The 27501-nt window shown below is 45.8% G+C and overlaps 1 protein-coding gene across 1 annotated transcript in view; it reads left to right on the top strand.

Annotated features, from left to right (window-relative positions):
* The first annotated feature begins 4466 nt into the window (after positions 1-4466).
* The window catches only part of HK2 (hexokinase 2), a 68742-nt gene continuing 45707 nt past the window's right edge, over positions 4467-27501 (top strand). Inside the window, exon 1 of the mRNA XM_055539541.1 lies at positions 4467-4992. Within this exon, the coding sequence (XP_055395516.1) occupies positions 4930-4992 (63 nt within the window). The 5' untranslated portion in view covers positions 4467-4929. The remainder of the gene's footprint in view (positions 4993-27501) is intronic.

Below are 27501 nucleotides of genomic sequence, written 5' to 3'. Positions count from 1 at the left end.
AGCTGAGTGCCAAAGAATTGATGCTTTTGAACTGTGGTGTTGGAGAAGACTCTTGAGAGTCCCTTGGACAGCAAGGAGATCCAACCAGTCCATCATAAAGGAAATCAGCCCTAATATTCTTTGGAAGGACTTATACTGAAGCTGAAACTCCAATACTTTGGCCACCCGATGGGAAGAACTGACTCACTGGAAAAGACCCTGATGCTGGGAAAGATTGAAGGCAGGAGGAGAAGGGGACGACAGAAGATGAGATGGTTGGATGGCATCACCGACTCGATGGACATGAGTTTGAGCAAGCTCCGGGAGTTGTTGATGGACAGGGAAGCCTGGCGTGCTGCAGTCCATGGGGTTGCAAAGAGTCGGACAGGACTGAGCAACTGAACTGACTGACTGACTGACTGACTGGGTGTGGTCCCACCTGCCTGGGGCCAAAAGGTTTTGTAACACTGTACTACTGGACAGTATTTCTAGACAGTATTTCTAGGCAGCAGGCATCCTACTCTTCATCTCCCACTCCTAGCCAAAGCCATCAATACCACCTCAGACTTTAAAACACCTAACCGTATTGCCTGACTCCCTAACCTAACTTTACCTTGGTTCAGGTCCTGATGCTATCTTATAGCTTCAGCCTCTTTCTGCCTCTGGTCTCTGACCTCCTTCCCCTGTATCCACATGGAGGGCAATTATTGCTCTAAAAAAGCAAATAAGATCACATCACGTCTCTAAGAATCTCTGTTGGATAGCTAAACCTATTTATCTGTGGCGTTTCTATATCTAAAGAGGGAAACCCAGTTATGAGACTATTGCAGTCTGGTGAGAGATGTTTGGTGTGTGAATTGTTATACAAAATGTGGACAATGGTTATCTCTAAATTTTGTGTATTCATCTATCAAACAAATATTTATTACATGCCTACCATGTGACAGGCACCATTCTAGGCCCTGTGGACATGAGGAAACAACACAGGTACAGATCTTGCCTTCTTGTGGTTCACAGTACATAGAATGGTTTGTATTTTATAGGTCACTTTGGCCCCTGAGTGAAGAACTGACTATAGGGGTTGGGTGGAGATAGGCATGAATGGGAGCAGGGAGCAAGGCAGGAAAGCGTGATATTGGCTCTGGCTGAGTTGTTGGTGGCTTGGCTCTGGGTCAGATTGACTGCTCGCTGACAGACTGGCTGGAGATGAAGGTGAGTAGTAGGAAGGAATCAAGGGTGGATGATGATGCAATATGCTGAGACAACTGGGAAAGGAAGAGATTTGAAAAGACAAGTTGAGTTTGGCTTTGGACATGTTAGATGAGAGATGCTAGTCACTTCAGTGAGAGATGACAAATGGCAGTTGGAGAAATTAGTCTGGAACTCCGGGAGAGGTCCTTGCTGCGGATCTACATTTGTGAGTCATCAGCACGTAAATGATATAATAGTCATGGGGCTGGCAGGGAACACCAGGGAGAGAGTGTAACTAGATCAGAGAAGAGGGTGAAGGACAGCCCTTGAATATGCCAGCATTTACCAGTAGAGAAAACAGGGGCTAAGGAACCTGGAGTGAGGTTTGAGGGAAACCAGAAAGGTAGAGCTTCCCTGGCTCAGCAGAAGAAGGTGTGTCCAGATGAGGGATTTGGTCAGTTGTGCCCAACATCCCTGAGAGATGGAGTAAGACAAGGGTATAAAAGAGATAGGAATGGATAACCAACAAGGACCTACTGTATGGCACAGTATTCCAAATACTCCATATTTTGGGATAACCTATCAAAGAATCTGAAAAATATACATATATATATATAGAATTGAATATATACACAGTTTTATAGATATATATGTATATCTATATACATATAGGGAGAAGGCAATGGCAACCCACTCCAGTACTCTTGCCTGGAAAATCTCATGGACGGAGGAGTCTGGTAGGCTGCAGTCCATGGGGTTGCTAAGAGTCGGACACAACTGAGCGACTTCACTTTCACTTTTCACTTTCATGCATTGGAGAAGGAAATGGCAACCCACTCCAGTGTTCTTGCCCGGAGAATCCCAGGAACGGGGGAGCCTAGTGGGCTGCTGTCTGCAGGGTCGCACAGAGTCGGACATGACTGAAGCGACTTAGCAGCAGCAGCAGCAGCAGCATATACATATACATATAGAGCCACTGTGCTGTACATTGGAAACGAACATGACACTGTAAATCTATTGTGCTGTTGTTGTTTAGTTGCTAAGTCATAGCCAGCTCTTTGTGACCCCATGGACCCACCAGGCTCAACTGTCCATGGGACTTCCCAGGCAAGAATACTGGAGAGGGTTGCCATTTCCTTCTCCAGAGGATCTTCCTGACCCAGGGATTGAACCCATGTCTCCTGCATTGGCAGGCAGATTCTTTACCATAGAGCCACCAGGGAAGCCCATAAATCACATACATGTCAATAAAACATTTTAAATGATAAAAAAAGAGATAGGAACAGAGGATTTGACAATATGTACATCATTGTGGTGACTATGACCAAAACAGTTTTGGACCTAAGCCTGACTGGAGTATAGGGAGGGAAGGTGAGAATGTGTAGTTGGCAAGAGTACATAGCTTCTGAGAAGTTTTGCTGAGGGGCTAGATCATCGATGGTTTTTTTTTTTTTTCCTGTATATTTGCATACAGAAATTTGTATATTTGTATATAAGTTTGTTTATTTCCCAAGAATGAGCATTTAATACTTCTGTTTTATTATTATTATAGATTGCAGATAGTACTCCCCTGTTTATAAGAGAAGGACAAACGCCTTAGCAGAACACTGCAAACCCTCATCTTCCCTCCTCTGTGATCTTTCCAACCTCAGGCTTGCTGTTCTCCACAATCACGGATCTCCCATAGGCTGCAGTCACTCTTGCCGGCTTCCATCGTGAATCAAAGTCTGGTGCCAGCATATGAGCCAGCAGTCCCACTCCTGGGCACATACCCAGACAAAACTGTGGTTCGAAAAGATACAAGCACCCCTATTTACAATAGCCCAAACATGGAAACAATTTAAACACACATCTACAAATGAATGGGTAAAGAGGACATGGTATGTATATATAATGGATTACTCAGCCATAAAAAGAATGAAATAATGCCATTTGCAGTAACATGAATAGACCTAGAGATTATCATACTAAGTGAAATAAGTCAGAAAGAGAAAGAGAGAGAGAGAGGGAAAGATCAGTACCATATAATATCACAAATACCATATAATATCACTTATATGTGGAAGCTAAAATATGACACAAATAAAACAGAGACAGACTCACAGATACAAAGAATAGACTTGTGATTGCTAAGCAGGAGGGCAAGGGGAGGGAAGTATTGGGAGTTCAGGATTAGCAGATGCAGACTGTTATATATAGTATGGATAAACAATGAAGTCCAACTGTATAACACAGGGAACTGTATTCACTATCTTGTGATAAAGCATAATGGAAAAGAACAGGAAAAAGAATATACATGTATAACAGCATCACTGCCATACAGCAGAAATCTACACAACATGGTAAATCAAATATATTTCAATAAAATTTCCAGAAAAAGGAAAAAAAAAGGTTGATGCTGGACATTAGCTGTGGCTCCTATTTGTCTCAGAATCCCTAAGCCACCCCACTCCACACATGGCCAGGGTCATTTGGTTACACACTTACCACCCGCCCAGTTTCACTCACGCGTCAGTCCCACAGTTGCAGACAAAAGTTCTTTTCTGCTTTCCACTTCCCGGCTGTTAGAATGGCAGGATGGGATAACTAATAGGGAAAAGAATAGGGCCTCAAAGTCAGAGAGGGAAGTGGGTTCCTTCCCTTATCTGCCACTCACTAACTGTGTGATCTTGGGCAAGTTTCTTAAGGGCTCTGTATCCTCATCTGTAAAACCAAGTTAGTAAAACTCACATTCATTCAGTTTTCTGAAGCTTGGCATAAAGTAAAGCAGTTGTGGCGGCTAACTTTGCGTCAGCACTGCGCGGACGCCTGGAGCCACAATAGGTGAGAACTAAGATGCTTCAGAAATGTGACCCTGTAGCAGGGGCCCCTCACATGACCCCGAGATGCCAGACAATGTCTCTCTCCCCGCCCAGGGCGTGTGCAGGTCCGCTGACCCGTCTTTCCAGTCACCCCACACTCCGGGTCTGTGATCATGCACACACCCCCACACCCCACTCCCCCCCCCCCCCCCCCCCCCCCATAGCTGAGCCTGACGCGGCGTTGGCTCATGCGCCTTTCCGCCGCAGCCTCTTGCCACGGACCACACGTCTCATCCTCGGCTCCTGGCCCCGCCCCCCGCCCCAGGCGCGCCCCTTCAGCTTGCCCACTCCGTGTCTGAGCGGCCGCGCCCGCGGGCCGTAAGCTCCGACTGGCTGCGCCGCGGCGGCGGGCGGCCGGTAGGCGCACACACCCTCCTCGCGCAGCCAATGGGCGTGCGCGCGTCACTGACCCGGCGGCCCGCGAGCCGGCAATCCCTCAATAAGCCACATTGTTGCACGAACTCCAGCACAGGAGTCCCAGGCCGCCGCTAGCACCGCCGTGACACCTAGCCGAGAAGATCCGCGGGCGAGCGCAGCCCACGTATGAGCCGGAGAGGTCGGGTCGCCCTAGTGAAGTCGGACTTCGATTCTTTCTCAAGTTGAGCCTTAGTGATCTTGTGGCTGAAGTTAGTACTTTGACAGTGGGACATCCCAACACGTCGCCGGGAGTGACTCTTGGTCTCCGTTCAGCAGTTGCGACTACCAAAACCTGTTTTTAGAGACCGAAACCCTCCAGCCGGGCGCGCCATCGTGTGCTTTCTTTGTGTGCCTCCCGGACTCACCAATCCCGGCCGGGCCGCCAAGCCCAGGTACAAAGCGGTCCGACCGCGCGGCTCTCCTAACCCCGCACGCGCTCCGGCCTCGGTTTCCCAACTCTGTTCCGTCGGGAGTTGGCAGGATGATTGCCTCACATCTGCTCGCCTACTTCTTTACGGAGCTCAACCACGACCAAGTGCAGAAGGTAAGTAAGCGCGGGAGGGGCGGCTGGCTCGCCTCTGAGAACCTTACTTTGTCCGCGGCTCTCTCTCCGGGGTCCCGGCCGACTAGGAATCCTTCTCTTAGACCGTACGGGGACCCGCTTTCTCCCCATTCTGGGCCGCGGACGCGGAAAATATCAGGACCGCGGGGAAAAACCCTGGGCTGGAGGAGCCACGTCCGCTAGGCACCGGCAGGCGTGTGCGCGCCTGCGAGGCTCCGGGGCTCGTGCACCGCGCGCCTCTCCCTCTCTGCTATCCCGAGCGCACTCGCGCTCCCGCTTCCCCCCAACCCCCGCCCCTGGAGGGGCGGGCCACCCTGCACGTAGTCTGTGACTGCTGGTTCCACGTGGGAGGAACCCCCCTTTCGCAGTCTGTGTTCCGGCCGGAGCACGTGGGGAGAATCGTGGCGGGGTTGGGGGAGAAGACTCGGCTGCCTGGGCTCCTCCAGCGCTAAAGATGGCATTTCGGGGACCTACGATTCCCTCTAGCGTTCCTCACGGCCTCGTGGGAAAAGACCACACGGGAAAAAGCTGGGAAACGGGCAGAGGAACTTCGCCCGCTGCGCCCCTTTTCCGGAACTGAGGCGCCCGGAACCGAGGCTCCGCTAGGGACGTACGCCCCCTCCTCCCCTCATACCCAGCATCGGGCTCCGGACTGCCCCTCCTAGAGTACCCCACCCCCGGTCCCGCCTCGAAATGGGGGGTGGACTTTGGATATTACTTTTGGTGTTCCCAAAAGTTTCTCCAAGAGGACCAACTCCACAACCCCCTCGTTCCTTTGCTGTCTTCCTGGGGATTTTTGTCGTTCTGGAAACGAGCCTGTTTCAGTTGTAGGCCTCGACCAGTCTGCCCACTTTCTCTCCCAGCAGTGCCCCCAAATCCGAGCTCTTTTTCGGGCCAGGTCTTTTACGTAAGACAAGCCTCCTGCCTCGTCGGGGAGCCTCGCTCTCTGTGCCTCTGGGTATGGAGTTGGGGTGGGGCTAGCCAGGGCCCCAGGCGCTCTCTGGGGGAGAATTGAGTTTCTGAAATGCTCGAGATTGCGGGATTGGCTCCTGCCCTGGGCCTCAGCTAGGATTTGAGACGAAGGGGTGGGCGGGGGTGGAGGGTGTCCAGATCTGTGAGTCAAAGACGGAACGTTGCTCAATTACATACTTGAAATTTCTGTCTTAGTGGGAACACATTTTGGGGAAAATGTTTTGACATTATCTTTCTGCGGGACGACCTGCTCATACTCTCTTTCTGGTTGATCCTGAGAGCGAAGGAGAGGATGGTGGGTTGCCATCACAGTGTTTTCAGAGCCGTGGCAGATGAATTTCAATATAACATGAAGTTTCCTAGCCTCACTGGAATAGGGAGCAGACGGCAACTGGTTTAGTTGAGTACCTGTCTGTCAGAGGCAGGAGCTTAGCTTTGGGCTTATTTGCACAAGAAGTGAGTTAACCCTTGTGGAAGACTGTCATTTCTTGGCAAGTCCTAGAATTCAAAGCTTGCTGTTGTTCAGTTACCCAAGTCATGTCCAACTCTGCAACTGCAGGATGCCAGGCTCCTCTGTCCTTCACTGTCTCCCGGAGTTTGCTGAAATTCATGTCCATTAAGTTGGTGATGCTGGGGCTTCCCAGGTGGCTCAGTGGTAAAGAATCTGCCTGCCAATGTGGGAGATGCAGAAGATGTGTGATTTCTCTAAATTTAGGTAATTCCTCTAAATTACCTGAGTCAGGAAGACACCCTGGAGGAGGAAATGGTAACCTGCTCCAGTATTCTTGCCTGGAAAATTCCATGGACAGAGGAGCCTTGTTGTAACCTCATGGGCTACAGTCCATGGGGTAGCAGAGTTGGACACGACTGAACAACTAAGTATGTATGAATTGGTGATGCTATCTTACCGTCTCATTCTCTGCCACCGCTTCTTTTGCCTTTAGACTTTCCCAGCATCAGGGTCTTTCTGATGAGTTGACTCTGCATCAGGTGGCCAAAGGTGTTGGAACTTCAGGTTCAGCAGCCCGCCTTTTGATGAATATTCAGGGTTGATTTCCTTTAAGCTGGAGGGTTATTAATTCAGGGGTGGTCTTCTCAGTTGGGTGAAGTATTGCCCCAGGACTTCTAAATTTACTCACTTCTTGTTCAGAGGATGGAACCTAGGTCCACAAATTTACCCTCCCCCAAGCCACAGGATGAAAGCTAGGACTGGAAACTTAGTGGCCTGGAATGGGGAGTGTCCCTTTAGTCCCAGATTGTAAAGAGAATTACCTAGGATATGTAGAAATGAGTTCTAATCTCTGTTTTGTGGTTTATTAACCACAGGACCCTGAGCAAGTCACTGTGTTTCTTTGGACCGCCAACCTTTTTTTTTACTTGTAAAACAAGAATGATAAACCTCAAATTTCTCCACTTTAGGAAGTTGTGATGATTAAGCACAACAATGTAAAACGTTCTTTATTGTGAGATTCTCTGCACTTTGCAGCTACCTTTCAGCGAGTGAAGTGCCTCAGGGACACTTGGGTGTATTTCCTCTAAATTACCAGTGGGGGCAGAATTGAGTCAGGCCTTAACCCAGCAGTTGCGGAAGCTGGAATTTCAGTTCAGTTCAGTTCAGTCGCTCAGTTGTGTCCAACTCTTGGCGATCCCGTGAATCGCAGCACGCCAGGCCTCCCTGACCATCACCAACTCCCGGAGTTTACCCAAACTCATGTCCATCGAGTCGGTGATGCCATCCAGTCATCTCATCCTCTGTCGTCCCCTTCTCCTCCTGTCCCCAATCCCTCCCAGCATCAGGGTCTTTTCCAATGAGTCAACTCTTCGCATGAGATGGCCAAAGTACTGGAGTTTCAGCTTTAGCATCAGTCCTTCCAAAGAACACCCAGGACTGATCTCCTTTAGAATGGACTGGTTGGATCTCCTTGCAGTCCAAGGGACTCTCAAGAGTCTTCTCCAACACCACAGTTCAAAAGCATCAGTTCTTCGGCGCTCAGCTTTCTTCACAGTCCAACTCTCACATCCATACATGACCACAGGAAAAACCATAGCCTTGACTAGACGGACCTTTGTTGGCAAAGTAATGTCTCTGCTTTTGAATATGCTATCTAGGTTGGTCATAACTTTCCTTCCAAGGAGTAAGTGTCTTTTAATTTCATGGCTGCAGTCACCATCTGCAGTGATTTTGGAGCCCAGAAAAATAAAGTCTGACACTGTTTCCACTGTTTCCCCATCTATCTCCCATGAAGTGATGGGACCAGATGCCATGGTCTTCGTTTTCTGAATGTTGAGCTTTAAGCCAACTTTTTCTCTCTCCACTTTCACTTTCATCAAGAGGCTTTTTAGTTCTTCTTCACTTTCTGCCATAAGGGTGGTGTCATCTGTATATCTGAGGTTATTGATATTTCTCCTGGCAATCTTGATTCCAGCTTGTGTTTCTTCCAGTCCAGCGTTTCTCATGATGTACTCTGCATATAAGTTAAATAAGCAGGGTGACAATATACAGCCTTGACGTACTTGTTTTCCTGTTTGGAACCAGTCTGTTGTTCAGTCTCCCAGTTTAGGTGAGCAGTAAAAAAGTTGGAGAAAAAAGATGAGAGTGAAAAAGTTGGCTTAAAACTCAACATTCAGAAAACTAAGATCATGGCATCCAGTCCCATCACTTCATGGCAAATAGATGGGGAAACGATGGAAACAGTGAGAAACTTTATTTTCTTGGGTTCCAAAATCACTGCAGATGGTGACTGCAGCCATCAAATTAAAAGATGCTTGCTCCTTGGAAAAAAAGCTATGACCAACCTAGACAGCATATTAAAAAGCAGAGACATTACTTTGCCAACAAAGGTCTGTCTAGTCAAAGCTATGATTTTTCCAGTAGTCGTGTATGGATGTGAGAGTTGGGCTATAAAGAAAGCTGAGCGCTGAAGAATTGATGCTTTTGAATTGTGGTGTTGGAGAAGACTCTTGCGAGTCCCTTGGACTGCAAGGAGATCCAACCAGTCAATCCTAAAGGAAATCAGTCCTGAATATTCATTGGAAGAACTGATGCTGAAGCTGAAACTGCAATACTTTGGCCACCTGATTCAAAGAACTGACTCATTGGAAAAGACCCTGATGCTGGGAAAGATTGAAGGCAGGAGGAGAAGGGGATGACAGAGGATGAGATAGTTGGATGGCATCACCAACTCGATGGACATGAGTTTGAGAGAGCTCTGGAAGTTGGTGATGGACAGGGAAGCCTAGCATGCTATAGTTCATGGCATCGCAAAGAGTTGAACACGACTGAGCAACCTAACTGAACTGAACTTAGGTGAGCAAAGCTGTTTGATTCGAGCTGCATTTGGGAAATAGGAAGAGAATCAGAAAGAATATTTTGGAAACATCTTATAAACCATGTCTCTTACATCTCCAGTATTGGCAGGACGGTTCTTTATCACTAGTGCCACCTGGGAACATAGAACAGTGACTCTTAAACTCTTAAAAATTGATCCTTGAAGGAAGAATTAGGAGAGAAGGTTGAAGCTTGAATTTTAGAGTTTTTTGAAAAGCCCTTGATTTGAACTCTTCTGAAATCTCTATCATTTTATATATTCTGGGTTGTAGTCTGAGGCAGGGGAAGTTTAGGTTCATATGCCCAAAACTAGTTCCATTGGAATCACTTGTCTCCTGATAGACAAGTCCAGTGTTTTGTGCTGTTAGGAGAGTAAGGGTTATTTGCTCACTTTTGCTAATTTGACAGTTTGAAACTCAAGAGCAAACACATATAGCATCTACTGTGTACCACGCAGTTTTAAGCTCTTTACACCTGTTATTAGCATTTACTGTTTACAGCTGCTCATTAACATTCACAGCAACACCATGAAGTAGATACTATTATCAGCATCACTGTTTTACTGGTAAGCAATTGAGGCACAGATGACTTGTCACTAACTTTTTTGTGAGAGCAGGGAATTGAAGCCAAGCCAGTTGGGTTCCAGAGGCCCTTGCTCATGACCACACTCCCTGCCTCTGGGACCATTAGAAGACTCCATCCTGGTCTATGTCTGTGTTCACTTTTGGATGCTGGCGGCATCTGCATCCAGCATGTCCAGGAATGTAGCTAACTCTCCTCTTGGTCAGATTAATGGCAGCAGTACTCTCTGACTTTTCTGGTTGGGATCCCTGGACTCATTTAATTGAATTTCCTTTCTTATTGCTATACCTTTGTCAGCTGGTCTCTGGGTTACTTCAGAGGCCTCGTGGGGTTTGTTTCAAGTCTCTTTCTAGAGTTGGACTAGATCATTTCAGAAGCCTTTTAAGCTCTTGTACTATCACTTTATATGTGGAATCTAAAATATGACACAAATGGACTTATGAAACAGACTCACAAACAGAAAACAAACTTATGGTTACCAAAGGGGAAAAGGGGTGAGGAAGAGTAAATTAGGAGTTTGTGGTTAGCAAATACAAACTATATATAAAATAGATAAGGTCCCATTGCATAGCACAGGAACTATATTCAATATTCTATAATAGGGCTTCTCTGGTGGCTCAGTGGTAAAGAATCCACCTGCCAATGTAGAGGACATGGGTTTGATCCTTGATCCCCGAAGACCCCACATGTGGCGGAGCAACTAGGCTCATTCACTACAACTATAGAGCCTGTGCTCTAGAGCCTGGGAGCCGCTACTGCGGAGCCCCTGTACTGCAGCTACTGAAGCCTGCATGCCCTAGAGCCTGTGCTCCGCCACAGGAGAGGCCACAGCGATGAGAAGTCCGCATGCTGCATCTAGAGAGTAACCCCTGCTCCCTGAACCTGGAGAAAAACCTGTGCAGTATCAAACAGCCAGCATGACCAAAAATAAATAAATGAATACATTTTTTAAAATGCTTTAAACAATATCCTATAATAAACCATAAAGGAAGATGAAAAAGCATATATATTTATCTGAATTACTTTGCTGTATACCAGAAACTAACACAACATTGTAAATCAGTTATACTTAAAAAAAGACTGCACACTGATTGCCCTCTGACCCCAGCTCCCACATCAGCCTCATCTTCTCTATCTTCTATTCCCCAGAGACTTGCATCGCCATTCCTCCTAAGTGTCACACCTGTTCAAACTAGGTGCTTTTGTGTGGCGTTTGTGTCATCCCATTGTACACTGGAGTTGGTAGTTTCAGAGAATGGAGAATCCTAGCTGTCCACCTTTATAGCCTGTTTGTAGCCACAGGTGAGGTACTCAGTGAATGCAAGAATGAAGGAGTAGACCTTTCTGGGAAAAGAACCTGAGTAACTGCTGCAGGAAGCGGAGGAGGGTGAGAGGCAGCTGGGGGAAGTGCTGGCACTGGACTGAAGGGGTGAGTGGATGGGCGGACCATTGGATTGTGAGCTATTCCCTCATCAAGGCCTGAGGCATGGTGTGAGGCTGATCCTGAGAAAGCGTGGCCCAGAGAGATGGAAGGAGAAAGAGGGTGTTTCCTGTCTTCTACCAGTCAAAGGTTTTTTTCATGTCTGGAGACTTAGAGGATTCTTTTAATTAATTGAACTATAATTAATATACAAGGTACAGGGTTTTTTTGTCTCCTAAGGATGAGAATCAGGATTTACCATGGAAGTGAAATGAAGAATGCATACCTTCATTTAGTCATTAACCAGTTGTTTTAATACGCATAGACTGGTGATGCACAGTCTTGGAATACAGATAGTTAATGTAGGCTCTTCACTAGATTAATGAGGGTAGCTTTAAATTCTGAACTTTCTGAGAGGGGGAAATATCTTGGAAGCAGAAAGGTTTAACAGAACCCCCAAGAGATAAGAGTTTAATGTTTTTTGAGAACCTGCTGTGTGTACAAGGCCCTCTAGATAGTATGTCGAAAATTGAGATTAAGACACCTTTCAGCTCTCTGGTGAGATAAGGCTCCAGGAATAGATACTTTACATCTGCTGAAGGGTTGTGGCAGTTATTCCCATGGGATGGGGAGTTGACTGGTAGTTTTTGAGCACCTACTCTGTGTCATTAATCTTCAGATAGGGGATGAAAGTGTGGGAGTAAAAGGATTGATTAAACTTTAATGGCTCAGCAGTAAAGAATCTGCTTGCAAAGCAGGAGACACAGGAGATGTGAGTTTGACCCCTGGGTCGGGAAGATCCCCTGGAGAAGGGAATGGCAACCCACTCCAGTATTCTTGCCTGGAGAATCCTGTGGACAGAGGAGCCTGGCGAGCTATATAGTCCATGGAATCTTGGAGTCGGACACGACTGAGACAACTTAGCACAGGCGCACACAAGATTATTTTTGGCTGAGTTAATTGACATTGACAGGTAGGGACAATTCGGCCCATTCAATTTTAACTTAGTTCTTAGTATCTTAATACTAAGCCCCTTTCCTGCTCAGAAGACAATTGATGCTAACAGGAATGTTTTGTAGCTTTTTTAATATGCTTTTTAAATTTATTTAAATATTTTTGGAAAAAATTTTTACAATGTTGTAGCTTTTACTCATCATCCATTTGTTTTGTATTGTCAAATTTATATTTCAGAGAGCGGCCAAGAAGCACTTTTTTCTTTACCCCTGAATGAATTAATATTCTCTCTGAGCCTCCTTAGACAAAGCCAATATATATTTTTATGTATCACTTTTCAAAGTTGAACTTTTCTATCACCCCAAAGAGTTTGAAGTCAGACAGGGGCCATTTTCCAGGGGGCCTCAAAACAGCACAAGCCCTAACAGTTTTCTCAAAAACTAGCAGCCTTAGTAAGGAGATCTGGTATATTAAAAGAACTCAGGAACCCCAGAAAACTGGCTTCCTCTGTTCAGATACTTCCGGTTTAAAAGATGACTGTTGATAACTGGTTCCTCTTTATCATTGTTAAGTTTTGAAATCAGCAAGTTTCGTTTGTTTTCCAACGCTGCATGTTATCTGTCTTTGACTTTCCAAAGCAGTTGGGTTGGAGACCTGGCAAAGCAAATCAGAGTTCATTGGCTGTGAGTTAATATCGCACACCATAGATCACAGGTGGCTATTTCTGCTTACTTTTAAAGCAATTCTCTCAGCCTCAGTGCTGTTGACATTTTGGGCTGGATAATCTTGTGAGGGGCTACCTAGTCTATCATAAAGAGCAAGAATTTTTCTCCTAGTCCAATTTACAGGGGCAAAGACTGTGTTTTTTGTTTATTTGTTTTTAAAGTACTCCTTTAGAGCAATGGTTTTCAACGATTAGTGATTTTGTCCCCCAGGTGTACTTTGGTGGTGTCTGGAGACATTTTTGGTTGTCATAAGCAGGTGGATGAAGATGTGCTATTGCATCTGGTAAGCAGAGGCAAAGGATGATGCTAAACATTCTACAATGCCCAGGACAGGTTCCCCTCCCCCCCCCCCAAAAAAAAGACTTTTCTGACCTCAAATATCTATGGATTGAGAAGCTACATCAATAGAAGCTGCATCAAATGGAATAGTCTGTCCCCCATTCTAGTATTATAGTGCATCACTAACTGGTCATAAAGCTACTTAGTAGTAGCTGTGATGAGGACCGTAGTTCTTCGCTCTCAGTGTCCCATGTCGTGGGATAGTCATGGGGGGAAGTGGCCTTTTACAAAAGGTGAATTTACAGTGAGGTCTGCAGACCACAATAATTAACAGATGTCCATGGCCCCTGGCTGAAGTGTGGGTTACCTGAGTTACTGTTTTTCTGTCTTCAGAAAAATGTGGGCAAGGTAAGCACTCCAGAAAGCCATGGGAGAGAAGTTTGCTCAGCTGACCCCAGGAGAATCTCACCCTGACTTTTGTTGGGGTTTCCCTGAGGGCCAGGCATTGCCAGGCTTCTGAGCAAGGCAGGCATGTGAGGCGCTGGAACTTCTATTGCTAGGGACAGAGGAAAGGGGCTGTTGGTGCCCACTGAGGGACAGTCCAGCAGCCTCTGGGAGGGTCTCCATGGTGACAAGTAGAGCCAGGCTTCCTGGGGTTGAATCCTGGCTCCTCACAAACCAGCGGTGTGAACTTGGGCCAGTTATTTAACTTCACTAGACCTCAGTTTCTTCTACTTGTGAAATGGAGAGTGGATAACACCTTAATAGGTTCTTTGTAAGGATTTAAGAGAGTGAATATATATGGAGTTCTTAGAGCTGTACCTGCCAGAGTCAACACTCAATGTGTCAGATATTGATGGTGGTGGTTTAGTGACTAAGTTGTGTCCTACTTATTGCTACCCCATGGACTGTAGCCCCCGCCAGGTTCCTCTGTCTGTGGGATTTCCTAGACAGTTGTCAAATATGCGTACATGAAGACATTCTCAGATATCCAACTGTGCTGCCCATCTGGGTGGGAGCAAAAGAGGCCCTGTTTCTAAGAGCTTTCAGGGCAGGTGGGTTCTGGCCCATTTATGTTTTCTGTCTGATGTCAGATTAGCGCAGAGGACAGGGAGGATAGAAGGATGGAAAGTTCCTTAGCTGAGGAATAAGGAAGCGTCTTCACTGCTCCCTCCAACTCCTAAAACCTTCTCTTTCCCAGGCAGAGGAGACCCACTTTTGAACTCTTCTTCTAACTTGCTTTCCTCCTGACCCTCTGGGGAGGAGGTAGCAACCCCATTGGGTGGGTGGGTCTTTGGGATGTCTGGGCTGTTTTGGTGTGCCTTAGTTGAAGCGTCCTCCTTGGGAAGTCATGAGAGACACAGTTGCACTGAATAGTCATAGCATTAGTTCAAACCTCTTTTCGTTGTAGAAGCCTGGTCCTCTCTCCATTGGTACCTCCCCTGGAGGGCAGAATTGCAGAGGCTCCAAGGGCAGTTGCTGAGGCCACTTATGCTGAAGTTGGCTTGTGAGACGCTTGCTCACACTTCCTCACATCTGCCGCAGTCTCTGGCTTCCCACTGGGGGAACCACTTGAGGTGCCTTGTGCTATTGAGTCATAGGGCTATGTCATAGTAGGTTTCAGCCCCACTGACCCTGGAGTTTCGATGAAGTGAATGGTCATTCTCCCATTTTTTTTTTTTTTTTTTGGCACATTGAGTGTAGAGTCCCTGGCCATCTTGGTTCTCAGCAGAGAGCTCTTTGCCCTTCATATACAGACTCTGGGCTGTCCAGTTTGGCCTCTTCTGACATTAGGGTGCCTGGGGTTCTTGACAAAGCCAGAGAGGACTCTCTGTGTGGGACCCATGCTCTACTTCTCTCGTTCCTGTACAGCCTTTGTCTTGTCTAGATTGTCATGGCTAGAAAATCTCCTTTTCCTAGGAAGTGTCATGCTTTTTGCATTTTTGTCTGTGGATCTCTAAGCACTGCCTTAATAGTCCTTCCCTGGAGTGCATTGTTGTTGTCGTTCAGTCGCCCAGTCATGTGTGACTCTTTGGGACCCCATGGACTGTAGCACGCCAGGCCTCCCTTTCCTCACCATCTCCCTAAGTTTGCCCAAGTTCATGTCCATTGCATCAGTGACGCCATCCAGCCATCTCATTCTCTGATGTGTCTTCTTCTGTTGTCAATCTTTCCCAGCATCAGGGACTTTTCCAATGAGTTGGCTATTTGCCTCAGGTGACCAAAATACTGGAGCTTCAGCTTTAGCATCAGTCCTTCCAATGAGTATTCAGGGTTGATTTCCTTTTAAAATCAAAGATTTTGTTTGACTGGTTTGATCTTCTTGCTGTCCTAGGGACTCTCAAGTGTCTTCTCCAGCACCACAGTTCGAAGGCATCAATTCTTTGGCACTCTGCCTTCTTTATGGTCCAGCTCTCACAACCGTACCTGACCACTGGGAAGACTAAAGCCTTGACTATATGGACCTTTGTTGGCAGAGTAATCTTGGAGTTAATGAAGAGAGTGAGTTGGGTCTGAGGACCTGGCTCTGGGAAACCTTGGTACCTACCCACCCAGCCTACTTCCCTCTCCTCAGCTTAGCAGCACTGTCCTGGAGGCTTGGATATGGTCTATGTTCTTGGAAGGCTTTATTCCCAACTTTTTCTTTCTGGCATCTCCATATTGTCTGATAAAGGAATGAAGCCAGATGAGCTATTGAACAGCTTTAATTTAGGCTAAATAAGGGAATTTGAAGCTGTCACTTTTCCTTTTTCCCATTTGAAGGACTTTTTCCTCCCAAATTTTCCTGTTTCAACCCCTTCTAATGAAGTCTTCCAGCCATTTCTCATCAGTTTGCTTTCCCCCTCAATTCCCAAAGGCCTTAAAATAGCAAACGTGCACCACTTACTAAGTGCTGGCCTCTGTCTAGGAACTTGACCACAACTCAGGCCACCTCAGGCAGCCCTCCAGGATAGCCATTATTGCTGCCTATTAGTCAGAGGAAGACACCAAGACACAGAAAGGGCAGTACCTTGCTCAAGGACAAGCCAGCATTCAAACCCAAGCGGTCTGATTCCAGAGCCCTGGCCTCTGGCCCCAGCATGGGGCTGCCTGGGACAACTGGGGACGGCCAATTGTCTTTCAGTTTCGTGGGGTTATGAGGCTGGTGTCCATTGAAAGAGACCTTTGAGCTCATTTGTCCAAACCCTTCATTTTACAGTTGAGGAAAGCAGGTGTCTTGTCCTAAGGGACCAGCCAGGAAGCCAGTTCCACGCCCTGCTCCATCCTGTTTCCTTTCGGCGCCGTTGGTGTAGCGTGAGCTCTTCCCGTCATTCAGATGTGGGCTCCCCAAGGACCACAAGCAGAATTTGCTCTGCGGCCTATTCCTTTCATCACCCTGTAATTTTTTTGTCCAAACTGGATCACTTGAGAGTAAAAGGGGACATTGTTAACAGTTATGCTACTGTCACACTGGGCAGATTATCCTGGGCAAACTGGAATATATTATATGGTTGCCCTGCTTATGGTGGGTGTGACAAGGGTGGGTGGGAAGGTCTGGGGCTGGACATGGTACAAAGGGACAGACCCAGAGGGGTTTGATCCAGCAGGTGACAGTGGGCAGCACACAGGAGTGGGAAGTTTAGATGCCCCTGTGGGAATCTGGGCTCAGGCGCAGAGTCTGGTCCCTGGTATAGGGCTGTCCAGAGGAGGCAGAGTAAGGGATCTGGGGGACAGGCCAGGGCAGCCAGGTAGACGGAGAGGAAGCTCTGCTGCCAGGATCACATGCAGTGCAGGCCCAGGCCTGAAGAGCAAGACCAGGCTCTGAGCACCTGGGCAGTCTGCGGTGGCCAGCGCTTGTTAACTCTCTCACTCTTTCCTCGGTGTTCCCTTTGCCCCTTTATGTCCCCATAACAGATGTGTCTGGAGTGCCTGCTGTATCTCAATACTGCAATAACGCTGGTATCACAGACATGAGTTTGGGAACAGTGCCTTCAGTCCTCTGGGACCAGTGAGAGCAAGAGACGCTTTTTAGTCAAAAGTGTGTTAATGTAACCAGCTGGGAACTTGGGGAAGATATTTGTGGAGAGGCCATTTGTATTGGGTCCCTGAAGAACAACTGGCAATTTGTTAGGCCAGAGTAGGAGAACATTCTAGGTATGGGTTCAACACACATCTCTAACCTTTTCAAGAAAAAAAAAAACAAAAAACAAAACTCAGAATTGTATTGATGTGTGCGATTTAAGTGATTGTGAATCTATATCTTATTGTAGTGAAAGAAACTGCTTACTATCTGTCCTTACTGCTTCAGTTGGTAATTAGTAATATATTTGCCTCCTACTGATAGTCTGAGCATTTGCAGGCAGAAGGATCCCCTTTATCCCAGTATCCTAAGTGCCTGGCACACTCAATGTAGCAGCCAGTATGTGTGGGAAAAAGAACTGTTGCAGGGTCATGCACACCTGGGACATATTATTCCTTTGAACTGATGTCCTATAGTCTGAGGATAGGAGGGTCCCAGGACAGGGGTCCCAAAGGCCTGTCTCCTGACCCCCTGACAGGTGCTGTTGCCTACAGTCTGTCTGGCTGTAACTTGGTGCAGCTGAGAGCAAGAACTGGAAGAACAGGAAACGCTGTGGCTCCCACGCAGCAGGATCCTGGAGGAGTGGCCTGTGAGCCTGGCTCCACACTCACCCTACCCTCCAGGCTGTGAGTGTGAGTTGCCATCTCCCTGAGGTGGCATGATGACCCTAGCGGGGGTCTGCTTTGTCCCATCTGAAAAAAGTGTCAAGGTAGATCTGTAGCTTTTGGTTAACTGCATTTCAGAGGACAGGAGCCTTAAAGAATCCAAAATCTACTGTGTCTTTTCCTCCCCAACTCATCCTTTTTTTTTCTTATCTTATCGGGAACCTCTGGCCTTGGCTTGGCAACTTTACAGGATAAACCTGCTGCTGTTTGTACAAACTTGGTCTATCCCAGGAGGAGTCTGTGGAGACATTAGTATTAACGAGGTCACAGATAGCAGTTACCTAGCTTTCCCTGGATGAGCGCACACCTGTGCCCCAGGTCAGGGCATTCATCTGGCCTGGATGTTATGGGACCTGTTAGGAACTTGGCCTGTGGTTTGCAGAAGCTTCTTCAGACTTTGGTTTCCTTGTCAAAGATTTGCAGTAAAACACTGGCAAAGGAATAATGTGAAAACATGAAATTCTTTTGAAACTAAGTTGCAAGCATATATTAGCACATAGAGTCACCAGAAGGCTTTGTGTGGCTGCATTTAGGTTATGGCTTTCCCCTCCGATTTGACCTCTTTGGCCCTACCATGTGCCAAAGACTAGGACCTAGCCAGTACCTTGTCATTTTTCCTTCCTTTATTTTTAAAGTGAAGTATAATTTGCATAGAGAACTGAGAACACTAAGTAACCACCACCTAGATCCAGTAACAAATTATTACCAGCAATAGCAAGCATGTGTGTATGTGTGTGTGTGTGTGTGTGCACGCTAAGTCGCTTCAGTCATGTTGGGCTCTTTGCGACCCTATGGACTGTACCAGGCTGCTCTGCCCATGGGATTCTCCAGGCAAGAATACTGGAATGGGTTGCCATTTCCTTCTCCAGGGATATTCCCGACCCAGGGATTGAACCCGCATCTCGTGTGTCTTCTGCATTGGCAGACAGGCTCTTTACCACTAGCGGCAGCTGGGAAGTCCCAACAGCAAGTATATCCCCCATTAAATGTAATTACTATCTTGACTTCTACTGGCGTAGATCTGTTTCTGTACTTACAGACTCATATGATCTGTTCCCTTCTGTATCTGGCTTCTTTTACTCAACTTTATGTTGTGAGATTCATCTACACAGGTGTGTAGTGACAAGTGGTACATTCTCATTGCTGTAGAGTACCCTGCCCCTGCCCCTCCAACCCTGTTTTAACTGTAGTTGAGTTAAAGCGGATGAAACTAGCCAAAGTCCTTCACTTCAAGGGGGTGTGGTCCTTCCTAACTTTCTTCCTAGGAGACTAGGTTATAGAGCCCTGGAGTCTGCCCTTACATATTATTTAATGTATATACACCTGATTGTATCTTTGGGACAAATATAAAAGTGCCAGGAAAGTTGAAATTCAGTCAGTTGGTTTGCTTGGGGGCTAGAAGAATCTAAAACATAGGAATTAGCTAGTGTTCATTCAGCAGCTCTTGGAGAGAAGTTTCTAGGTACTAAATCAGAAATACCCAAAGACTGGAGAAAGCAGTTTGGCATTACAGCAGTATCTCAGGGTGTCCCTGTGTCCTCTGGCCAACTGTGCTTATGGAGCTGTTTTCTTATCCAATTTGGTCACTTGAATTTGCCCTTCTACCAGGAGGGTGTATCCTGTAGGAATGACTGATGAGCATTTGCTTGTTCTTGTATTATTTATTTTCTGCCTGCTTACTAAAAGGATTAGATGATATGGTTTAACTTTCATTGAAAAGACTTCTAGAATAAGAGTCATGGAACAGGCAGGAATGATTAAAACTTAGTTAATTAAAGTTGAGTACAGAGCCCTGAGCTTCCTAATAGCCAAAGCAAAAACAAAACAAAACAAAACAAAAAAAAACCCATGACAACAACAACCAAAACTGACTCTTCTTGAGTCAGTTGTTTTAATTTCATTGGCCTGTATCAGGAAGTACAGTGACTCTGGGCAGCAAGACTTCCTCCTGGCACTAAATTCCCTGTAAATTCTCTGTAGGGAATTGACTGGCCAGGGAACAACACAGCAATTTCATGCAATGGGGTGATCTTTATGATTCTCCCTTCCTGTGACTCCTTGATTAAAGGTAACCAGGATTAAGTCATACTGATACGGAGGCATTGCAATAGGCAGCCTGTGCACGGTAGTGAGGTAGTGAGCTAACGCAGGGTAGAGAATGGCTTTCTGCTCCTAAAGTTCATAACCTCCTTCCAGTATCCTGGGCTTGCCCACACCTTCTGGGCATTTTCACATGATCTCTCTTCTGTCTCCATGTCAACACACATCCATTGACATGTATGTTGGATATGTATGTTCTTAGCCCAGAAGCAATCTCCTCTGAATGCTAGTCTCACAGGCCACTCACTCATACCTGTGACAGTTCCCATGGGCCATTTTACATTAACACCATCTTCCATTCATTTCAGAAACACCGGGTCTACAATGAGTTGAGTTCTGTGCTATATCTTATAAAGTCCTAGAGAACAGGAATCTTGATTTCTTAAAAAAAATTTAAAAAATATTTGTGTGTGTGCGTGCATCAGTTGACCCTTGAACAATATGGGTTTGAACTGTATGGGTCCACTTATGTGTGGATTTTTTCAATAATAATCTGCTACAGTACTATATCACTGCATTATTCACAGTTGGTTGAATCTGTGGATGAGAACTATATATAAGGAGTGCCAACTGTGCAGGATCAGCACCCCAGCCTGCGTGTAGTTTAAAGACTCACTGTATATATATTTAGAGTGTACAATTCAGTGGCATTAAGTACATCACATTGTTGTACAAGTATCACCACTATCTCTGCAATTGATTTCTTTTAAAATTATATTCTTGTATGCTATCATGCTTTGCATGTAATTGATTTTCTTTTTTTTTTTATCCCATTTTATTTTTAAACTCTACATAATTGTATTAGTTTTGCCAAACATCAAAATGAATCCGCCACAGGCACACATGTGCTCCCCATCCTGAACCCTCCTCCCTCCTCCCTCCTCACACCATCCCCCTGGGTCGTCCCAGTGCACCAGCCCCAAGTATCCAGCATTGCGCATCGAACCTGGACTGGCAACCCGCCTCACACATGACACTCTTCATGCCCCAATGCCATTCTCCCAAATCTTCCCACCCTCTCCCTCTCCCACAGAGTCCATAAGACTGTTCTATACATCAGTGTCTCTTTTGCTGTCTTGTACACAGGGTTATTGTTACCATCTTTCTAAATTCCATATATATGCGTTAGTATACTGTATTGGTGTTTTTCTTTCTGGCTTACTTCACTCTGTATAATAGGCTCCAGTTTCATCCACCTCATTAGAACTGATTCAAATGTATTCTTTTTAATGGCTGAGTAATACTCCATTGTGTATATGTACCACAGCTTTCTTATCCATTCATCTGCTGATGGACATCTAGGTTGCTTCCATGTCCTGGCTATTATAAACAGTGCTGCGATGAACATTGGGGTACACGTGTCTCTTTCCCTTCTGGTTTCCTCAGTGTGTATGCCCAGCAGTGGGATTGCTGGATCATAAGGCAGTTCTATTTCCAGTTTTTTAAGGAATCTCCACACTGTTCTCCATAGTGTAATTGATTTTCAACAAAGGCTTAAAATGGGAGAAGCTTGGGTCAGGGATTCAGCAATTGAATGATAGAAAAGAATCTTACAGATTTAGATGTTGAAATTTAAGGTTTCTTTTATACTTTCTTTTGAGACCTTTTAAGGTATTCAAGGTAGGGTTTATGGCACTTTATGTAACAAACTGTCAAAGTTGGAATATTGTTCTTTTCTGGATGTAAGTAGTTTGATGAGGACCATTTCTTCCCTGGGACCTGTTAGGTTGGCCTCGGGGAAGGTCACTAGTCATTCAATTGAAATTGGCCTGCAAGATGACAGTGGGTTCCTGAGGACGCTTGGGGGTAGGATTGTCATTTACTATTTCTGACACTGTAGTAAGAGATCTGGGTGATCCAGATTCTAGTTTCAACTCTGTGACCTTGGTCAAGGCTGTTCCCTTGACCTCAGTTCCTGTGAGTTTCCTTTCTGGCTCTCACCTCCAGACCTTGCCTTTCTGGGCTTCCTCATACCTAACTGGGGCTCTGTCTGCCACACCTGAGCTACTTCACACTTTGAAGTGGAGCCTCTCCAACAGTGATCTGCTCCCTCCATTCCTTGCATTGTTGCTATGGCACAGTTTCTCCTTTTAGTGCCAGTCTAGAGGAAACTGTGGGCGCTTAAGGAGATGAGCTTTCCATTTGGCTGTGTTGTTCAGTTGCTCAGTCATCTCCGACTCTGTGACCCCATGGACTGCAGCATACCAGGTTTCCCTGTCGTTCACCATCTCCTGGAACTTACTCAGACTCATGTCCATTGAGTTGGTGATGCCATCCAACCATCTCATCCTCTGTGGTCCCCTTCTCCTCCTGCCTTCATTCTTTCTCAGCATCAGGGTCTTTTCTAATGAGTCAGTCCTTTGCATCAGGTGGCCAAAGTATTGGAGCTTCAGTTTCAGCATCAGTCCTTCCAGTGAATATTCAGGACTCATTTTCTTTAGGATTGCCTGGTTTGATCTCCTTTCAGTCCAAGAGACTCTCAAGAGTCTTCTCCAACACCACAGTTCAAAAGCACCAGTTCTTTGGGATTCAGCCTTCTTTATGGTCCAACTCTCACATCCATACATGACCACTGGAAAAACCATAGCTTTGACTAGATGGACCTTTGTTGGCAAAGTAATTTCTCTGCTTTTTAATATGCTGTCTAGGTTTGTCATAGCTTTTCTTCCAAGGAGCAAGCGTCTTTTAATTTCATGGCTGTGGTCACCATCTGCAGTGATTTTGGAGCCCAAGAAAATAGTCTGTCACAGTTTCCACTGTTTCCCCATCTATTTGCCATGAAGTGATGGGACCAGATGCCAATATTTTAGTTTTTTGAATGTTGAGTTTTAAGCCAACTTTTTCACTCTCTCTTTTACTTATCTTTAGCTAAGCCTGAAGTTACTATTCTCCACCTAGATGGGAACCTTAGCTCTTGCAGAAAAACTCAGGAGAACTCAAGAGATAATTGTTATGTGTATCCCTTGAGGAGGAACCAGGACCCTGCTTTATTGCTGCACTGTTATTTCTTGGCTGCTCCTCCTTCGTTTCCAAATTCCCTCCCTTCCCTAGTTAGTAACTGTTTGACTCTGTTCTTTAGAACTCTGGGGAAGTCTAGGAGGTCGATGCCTTTTTTCTGCAAACATGAACGGGGAAAGGCTTTTGTACCCGGCAAGGCCCCACAGGGTCCTGCTTGTTTTCAGCTTCTCTTTAGAGAAGAGAAGTTCTCTTTAGAACTTCTCTTGCCTGAACCCACAGTTCTAGAGAGGAGGCAGGCATAGACTAGTGTGTTATGCGAAGAAAGAAATTGACCAAAATTGCCCAATGAGGAATTTCTTTCTTTTTTTTTTTTTTTTGAGTACTAGGTCATTGCTATTTATTTTAAAAATCAAGTGTGTACATGCCAATCCCAAACTCCCAGTGTATCCCTACCCTCATCTTCCATGCCTGGTCACCATAAGTTCATTCTCTAAGTCTGTGAGTCTGTTTCTGTTTTGTAAATGAATTCCTTTATATAATTTTTTTTTTAGATTCCACATACACATGATATCATATGACATTTGTCTTCCTCTGTCTGATTTAATTCACTTATTTTTTTTTTTTGAAAGCCACCTCACCAACATACACAGTCAATTTATTCTAATCTTGAGATTGCTAAACAGATGTGTCTAAAACTACTATCTCTCTTTAATACACACCCTTGCCTCTGGTTAGGCAAGTGACCTTCTCATACTGCAACCAAGCTTTGCTCTGGCCTGCCTCTTTATCCCCAGCCTGGAATGCCCCCTCCTTTCCATCTTTTTTCCTAATAGAGATTTAAAGAGAAGTAATCCAGGGTGTTAGGCCACACACACTCCAAAGAAAGAGAAGGAAGAATCTGGGGAAACAGCTCCTGTTTTGCTAACCCCAGGGTGACTAAGTAGGGTTAAGAAATGTCTTTGATCCTCTGAAGGTGCCACTTGGCACAGGGGAGTCTGGGAGAAAAAGAGGAAAGGGGATAGACAAAAAGGTTAGATATTAATAGATAGCTTTACATTTGCCACCTCATTTATGCTAGTGACTCTGTTTGAGTGTTAGTCCTCCCATTTTATAAGGAGGAAACTGGGACTCAGATGCCTGTTTTGAACACTGATTTTTCTGATGCCACAGCCTACAGTTCCCCACCACCAGCTACTAAATAAGGGATAACCTGAATGATTCTAATTTGATAACTTCCAATATCTGAAACTTTTCCCCAACAACTTCAGATTTGTCTTTGCAACTCTCAACTTGACCCAGGATTGATGAAGAATTATTTCACAGTTTAGCCTAATGTCTTAAGTACCAACTTTCAAAGATCCCAGGCAGAAAGTGGTAACCAATGACCTTGAGCAGTGTTGACTAGAACACTGTCCATTATTATCACATTATTGTTAAGGTAGATACCAGCCCAAGGAGAGGGGAAGATGTTTGAGCACCCAGACAGTAATAAAGGTGTCAATTTGATTAGTCTGGAATGGGTCTTTGGGATTCTTAGCCAAGTTCTGAAACTCTTATCCCAAGTGGCAGAACATAGACAGAAGTTATCAGAAAGTAGATTTATCTCAGAGAAAAAACTTTCTAACAACTAGAACTGACCAACATAGAAGCTAACAAATTTTGAGAAGTGAGGAGCCTGTCATGCTTGGAAGCATTCAGATCTAGGCCTGATGCCTATTGGGGTAAGAGGGACAAAGGAGATAAACTCAAATGCTGCCTGCTTTCAATGGGATTTTGAATTGTCATTACCCCAAGGTTCTTTCTAAGAGTTAGTATATTTTAGCCATAGTGTTACTGTGTTGTGTACATTTGGTAACTCCTAAATGACATTCTCCTATGACTTTGGGCCTGCTTGTGTTCCCTCCCTCTGGTTGCCCTGAGTGAAACTTGGCAGGATTCTGCATTTACTTCCTTCCTGATCCAGGAGAAAGGTCTTCGTATGGAGGCTGCTTCTTGTTTCCGACTCCTGCTTCCCTTTGCGACCCTGGACTCAACGCAGCAGTGCTGGCCAAGGCTGGGTGGGCCTCAGTGGTGTGTTTAGGAAGTGATAGCATCAGGTGGTTAATCATTCCTTCCTGGGTGGCCCTGAGAAACTCAGGGTGGGTACATCATCATGTCCATCACTGTGGCCCAAAGACAGGAGGTTTGGGCCAAGGTGCTCTAGTTGTATTTTTCATAGCTGTCCTGTATCCTTTTCCTTGGTCTCATCTGATGGAGATGTAAATCAAAGTACTTTGATGATAAACCAAAGTACTGAGGTCATCCAAGAAGCTGCAGAGCAGAGAGTCCCACCCAGATGAGGAGGGTCCACAGGAAAAGTGAGGGTGATAGGCCTAAGGGCCTAGCTTTAGAGCCAGATGCCTGTGCTCCTCACCAAGTGACCTATAAAACAGGGATATAGAAGTTCTACAAAAGAACAATGGACGTCATTGTCAGTAAACTTGTAGGATGGGTTTTGGGAGGTAAGAAATGCTTGGTAAATGTTTAGCTACTGTAATGGTGATCATCATGACCATTTTCATCTGTTACTGAACACTGAAGAATGGTTATAATCTCTTGGGTAAAGGGCAACATGATTTGAGTAAAGGCTGACCCTTTAACTTGTTAGGTCCTTTTGAGAGTTAAGGATGAGGAGTGTTGACTAGATTTCCAACAAGCCTTGTAGCAGCTTAAACATCAAAGTTAAATTAAACATGACCACAGTAGAATTACGGCCATCCTAACTTGGTCTTTTGTGTACATGACCTCACACTCCAAGAAGTGATAGGGCAGCTCTTTAACAGGGCAGCACCACAGGCTCAGCTTGCCCACAAAGGAACATCTGGAGCCTTTGCAACATATGGAGCCATCTATGGAGGCAGGAGTGGGTGGCAGTGAGGCTTCTGGGCCTCTCTTCTTTTTGGGAAAGTAGTAATGCAGGAGCTTCAACTTAGTCACGTGTCAAACTCATGATAATGTCCAGAGATATATGTCTGCTGCCCTCTGACCTGCCAGGGCAGCCCTGTGCATGTCTATGTGGTGGGATGACTGGTTCAGAAGATGGTCTTTTAGTGGATGTGGCCAGCCTGCATGCACTGTCCTGCCATTTGAGCTGTACAGACTTTGCTGTTCAGCAGAGAGGGACATCCACCTAGTAGAGTGGACAAAAGCACAGTGGGCTGCCCCGTCCAGTCCTGGCTTAATCTTTTGCATCTGTGTTATTTGGGACATGTTGCCTTCCCCTTTCAGTTGAATGGAGAAAATAACACCTCAAAGAGTTGTTATGAGGATTCAATGAGTTAATGGGTATAAGACCTTGAGAACAGGTTTTGCCGAAGGGTTTGCTGTTATTACTATTGCCTATGAGGCTGTACTTGGATGTGGCTTGGCTTTAGCCTTTGTTTGGTCTGGTGGCTGGGACTTGTATGTTAGCACTGAGATGCATTAAGCCCTAATGTGTTCCTTGGCCAAGCCAGGCATCACTGAGTCTGAAGCAGGAGGCCTCTGTGGTGATTATAGTTGCTCTGGGCCCAGAGTCTCCTGCGTTTTGTCTCCCACTGAGCCAATAGGGAGAGAGAGGACTTGTCTGAGACCAAATGCTTTTTCCTCCTGGGAGCCTCATGTGTTGTAGGGGAGGCCAACCTCCTCAGGAACACCCTGGCTCCCCAGTATTGTAGGAAGCCCAGATCAGTGACCCTGCTCAGGGAAGGGAGCTAGTGCCCCACAGACCTGGGAGGCTAAGGCAAACAGGGGGTTTGCCATGAACCTGAGGTGCCATGAACCTGAAATTAGGAAATAGAGTGGATGATTGAAGTCTTTCTGATTTCGACCGAAGGAGTTGGATGTCTACGGTAGCTCTCTAATAAATGCTGGCAGCAAGGGAACTTGGGGAAATCCTCATTTCTGCAAATTTCAAACTATGACAAGCCTAGTCCCTCTGCTGGCTGGGGAGGGAGTGGAAAAGTGGCTGAGGGGCTTTCACCATTCTAGCCCTGCTTCATCCTTTTCCATCCCACGTGAGGATTGTGTCTGTCAATTTTGTTCTATTTTAACCACATGCAGTTACGAAGACGGGTGGGCTGATTAACCACAGTCTCTTCTTTGTCTTGCTTACAGCTTCTTTCAGCATTTTATCCAGTCTCTGATCTTTCAACTTGTGGTATTTTAGAAGAATGATGAAAGATGAGTAGTGATCAGGATGCTTGAAATGATCTGAGAAGGGCCAATCTCATAATTCCTCAGGAGAGAGGGATGGACCCCAAACCCCACAGGGAGTTAGGATGTGGCTGCAAGAGAGAACCTGTGAGTAAGAGGACTGTCTCTCTTGCTCTCTAATTCTCCCCACCCCCCAGCCCAAAAGAGGGCAATGGGTCTGTTCTTTCCTTAAAGTATTAAACAACTTTTGCTGTTCCTCTGGGAATCTCAAGCTT

This window comes from Bubalus kerabau, chromosome 11 (genome assembly GCF_029407905.1).
Source record: "Bubalus kerabau isolate K-KA32 ecotype Philippines breed swamp buffalo chromosome 11, PCC_UOA_SB_1v2, whole genome shotgun sequence".
Lineage (NCBI taxonomy): Eukaryota > Metazoa > Chordata > Mammalia > Artiodactyla > Bovidae > Bubalus > Bubalus kerabau.
The sequence above is the reverse complement of the archived record's forward strand: the minus strand, read 5'-3'. Positions and strand labels throughout refer to the sequence as shown.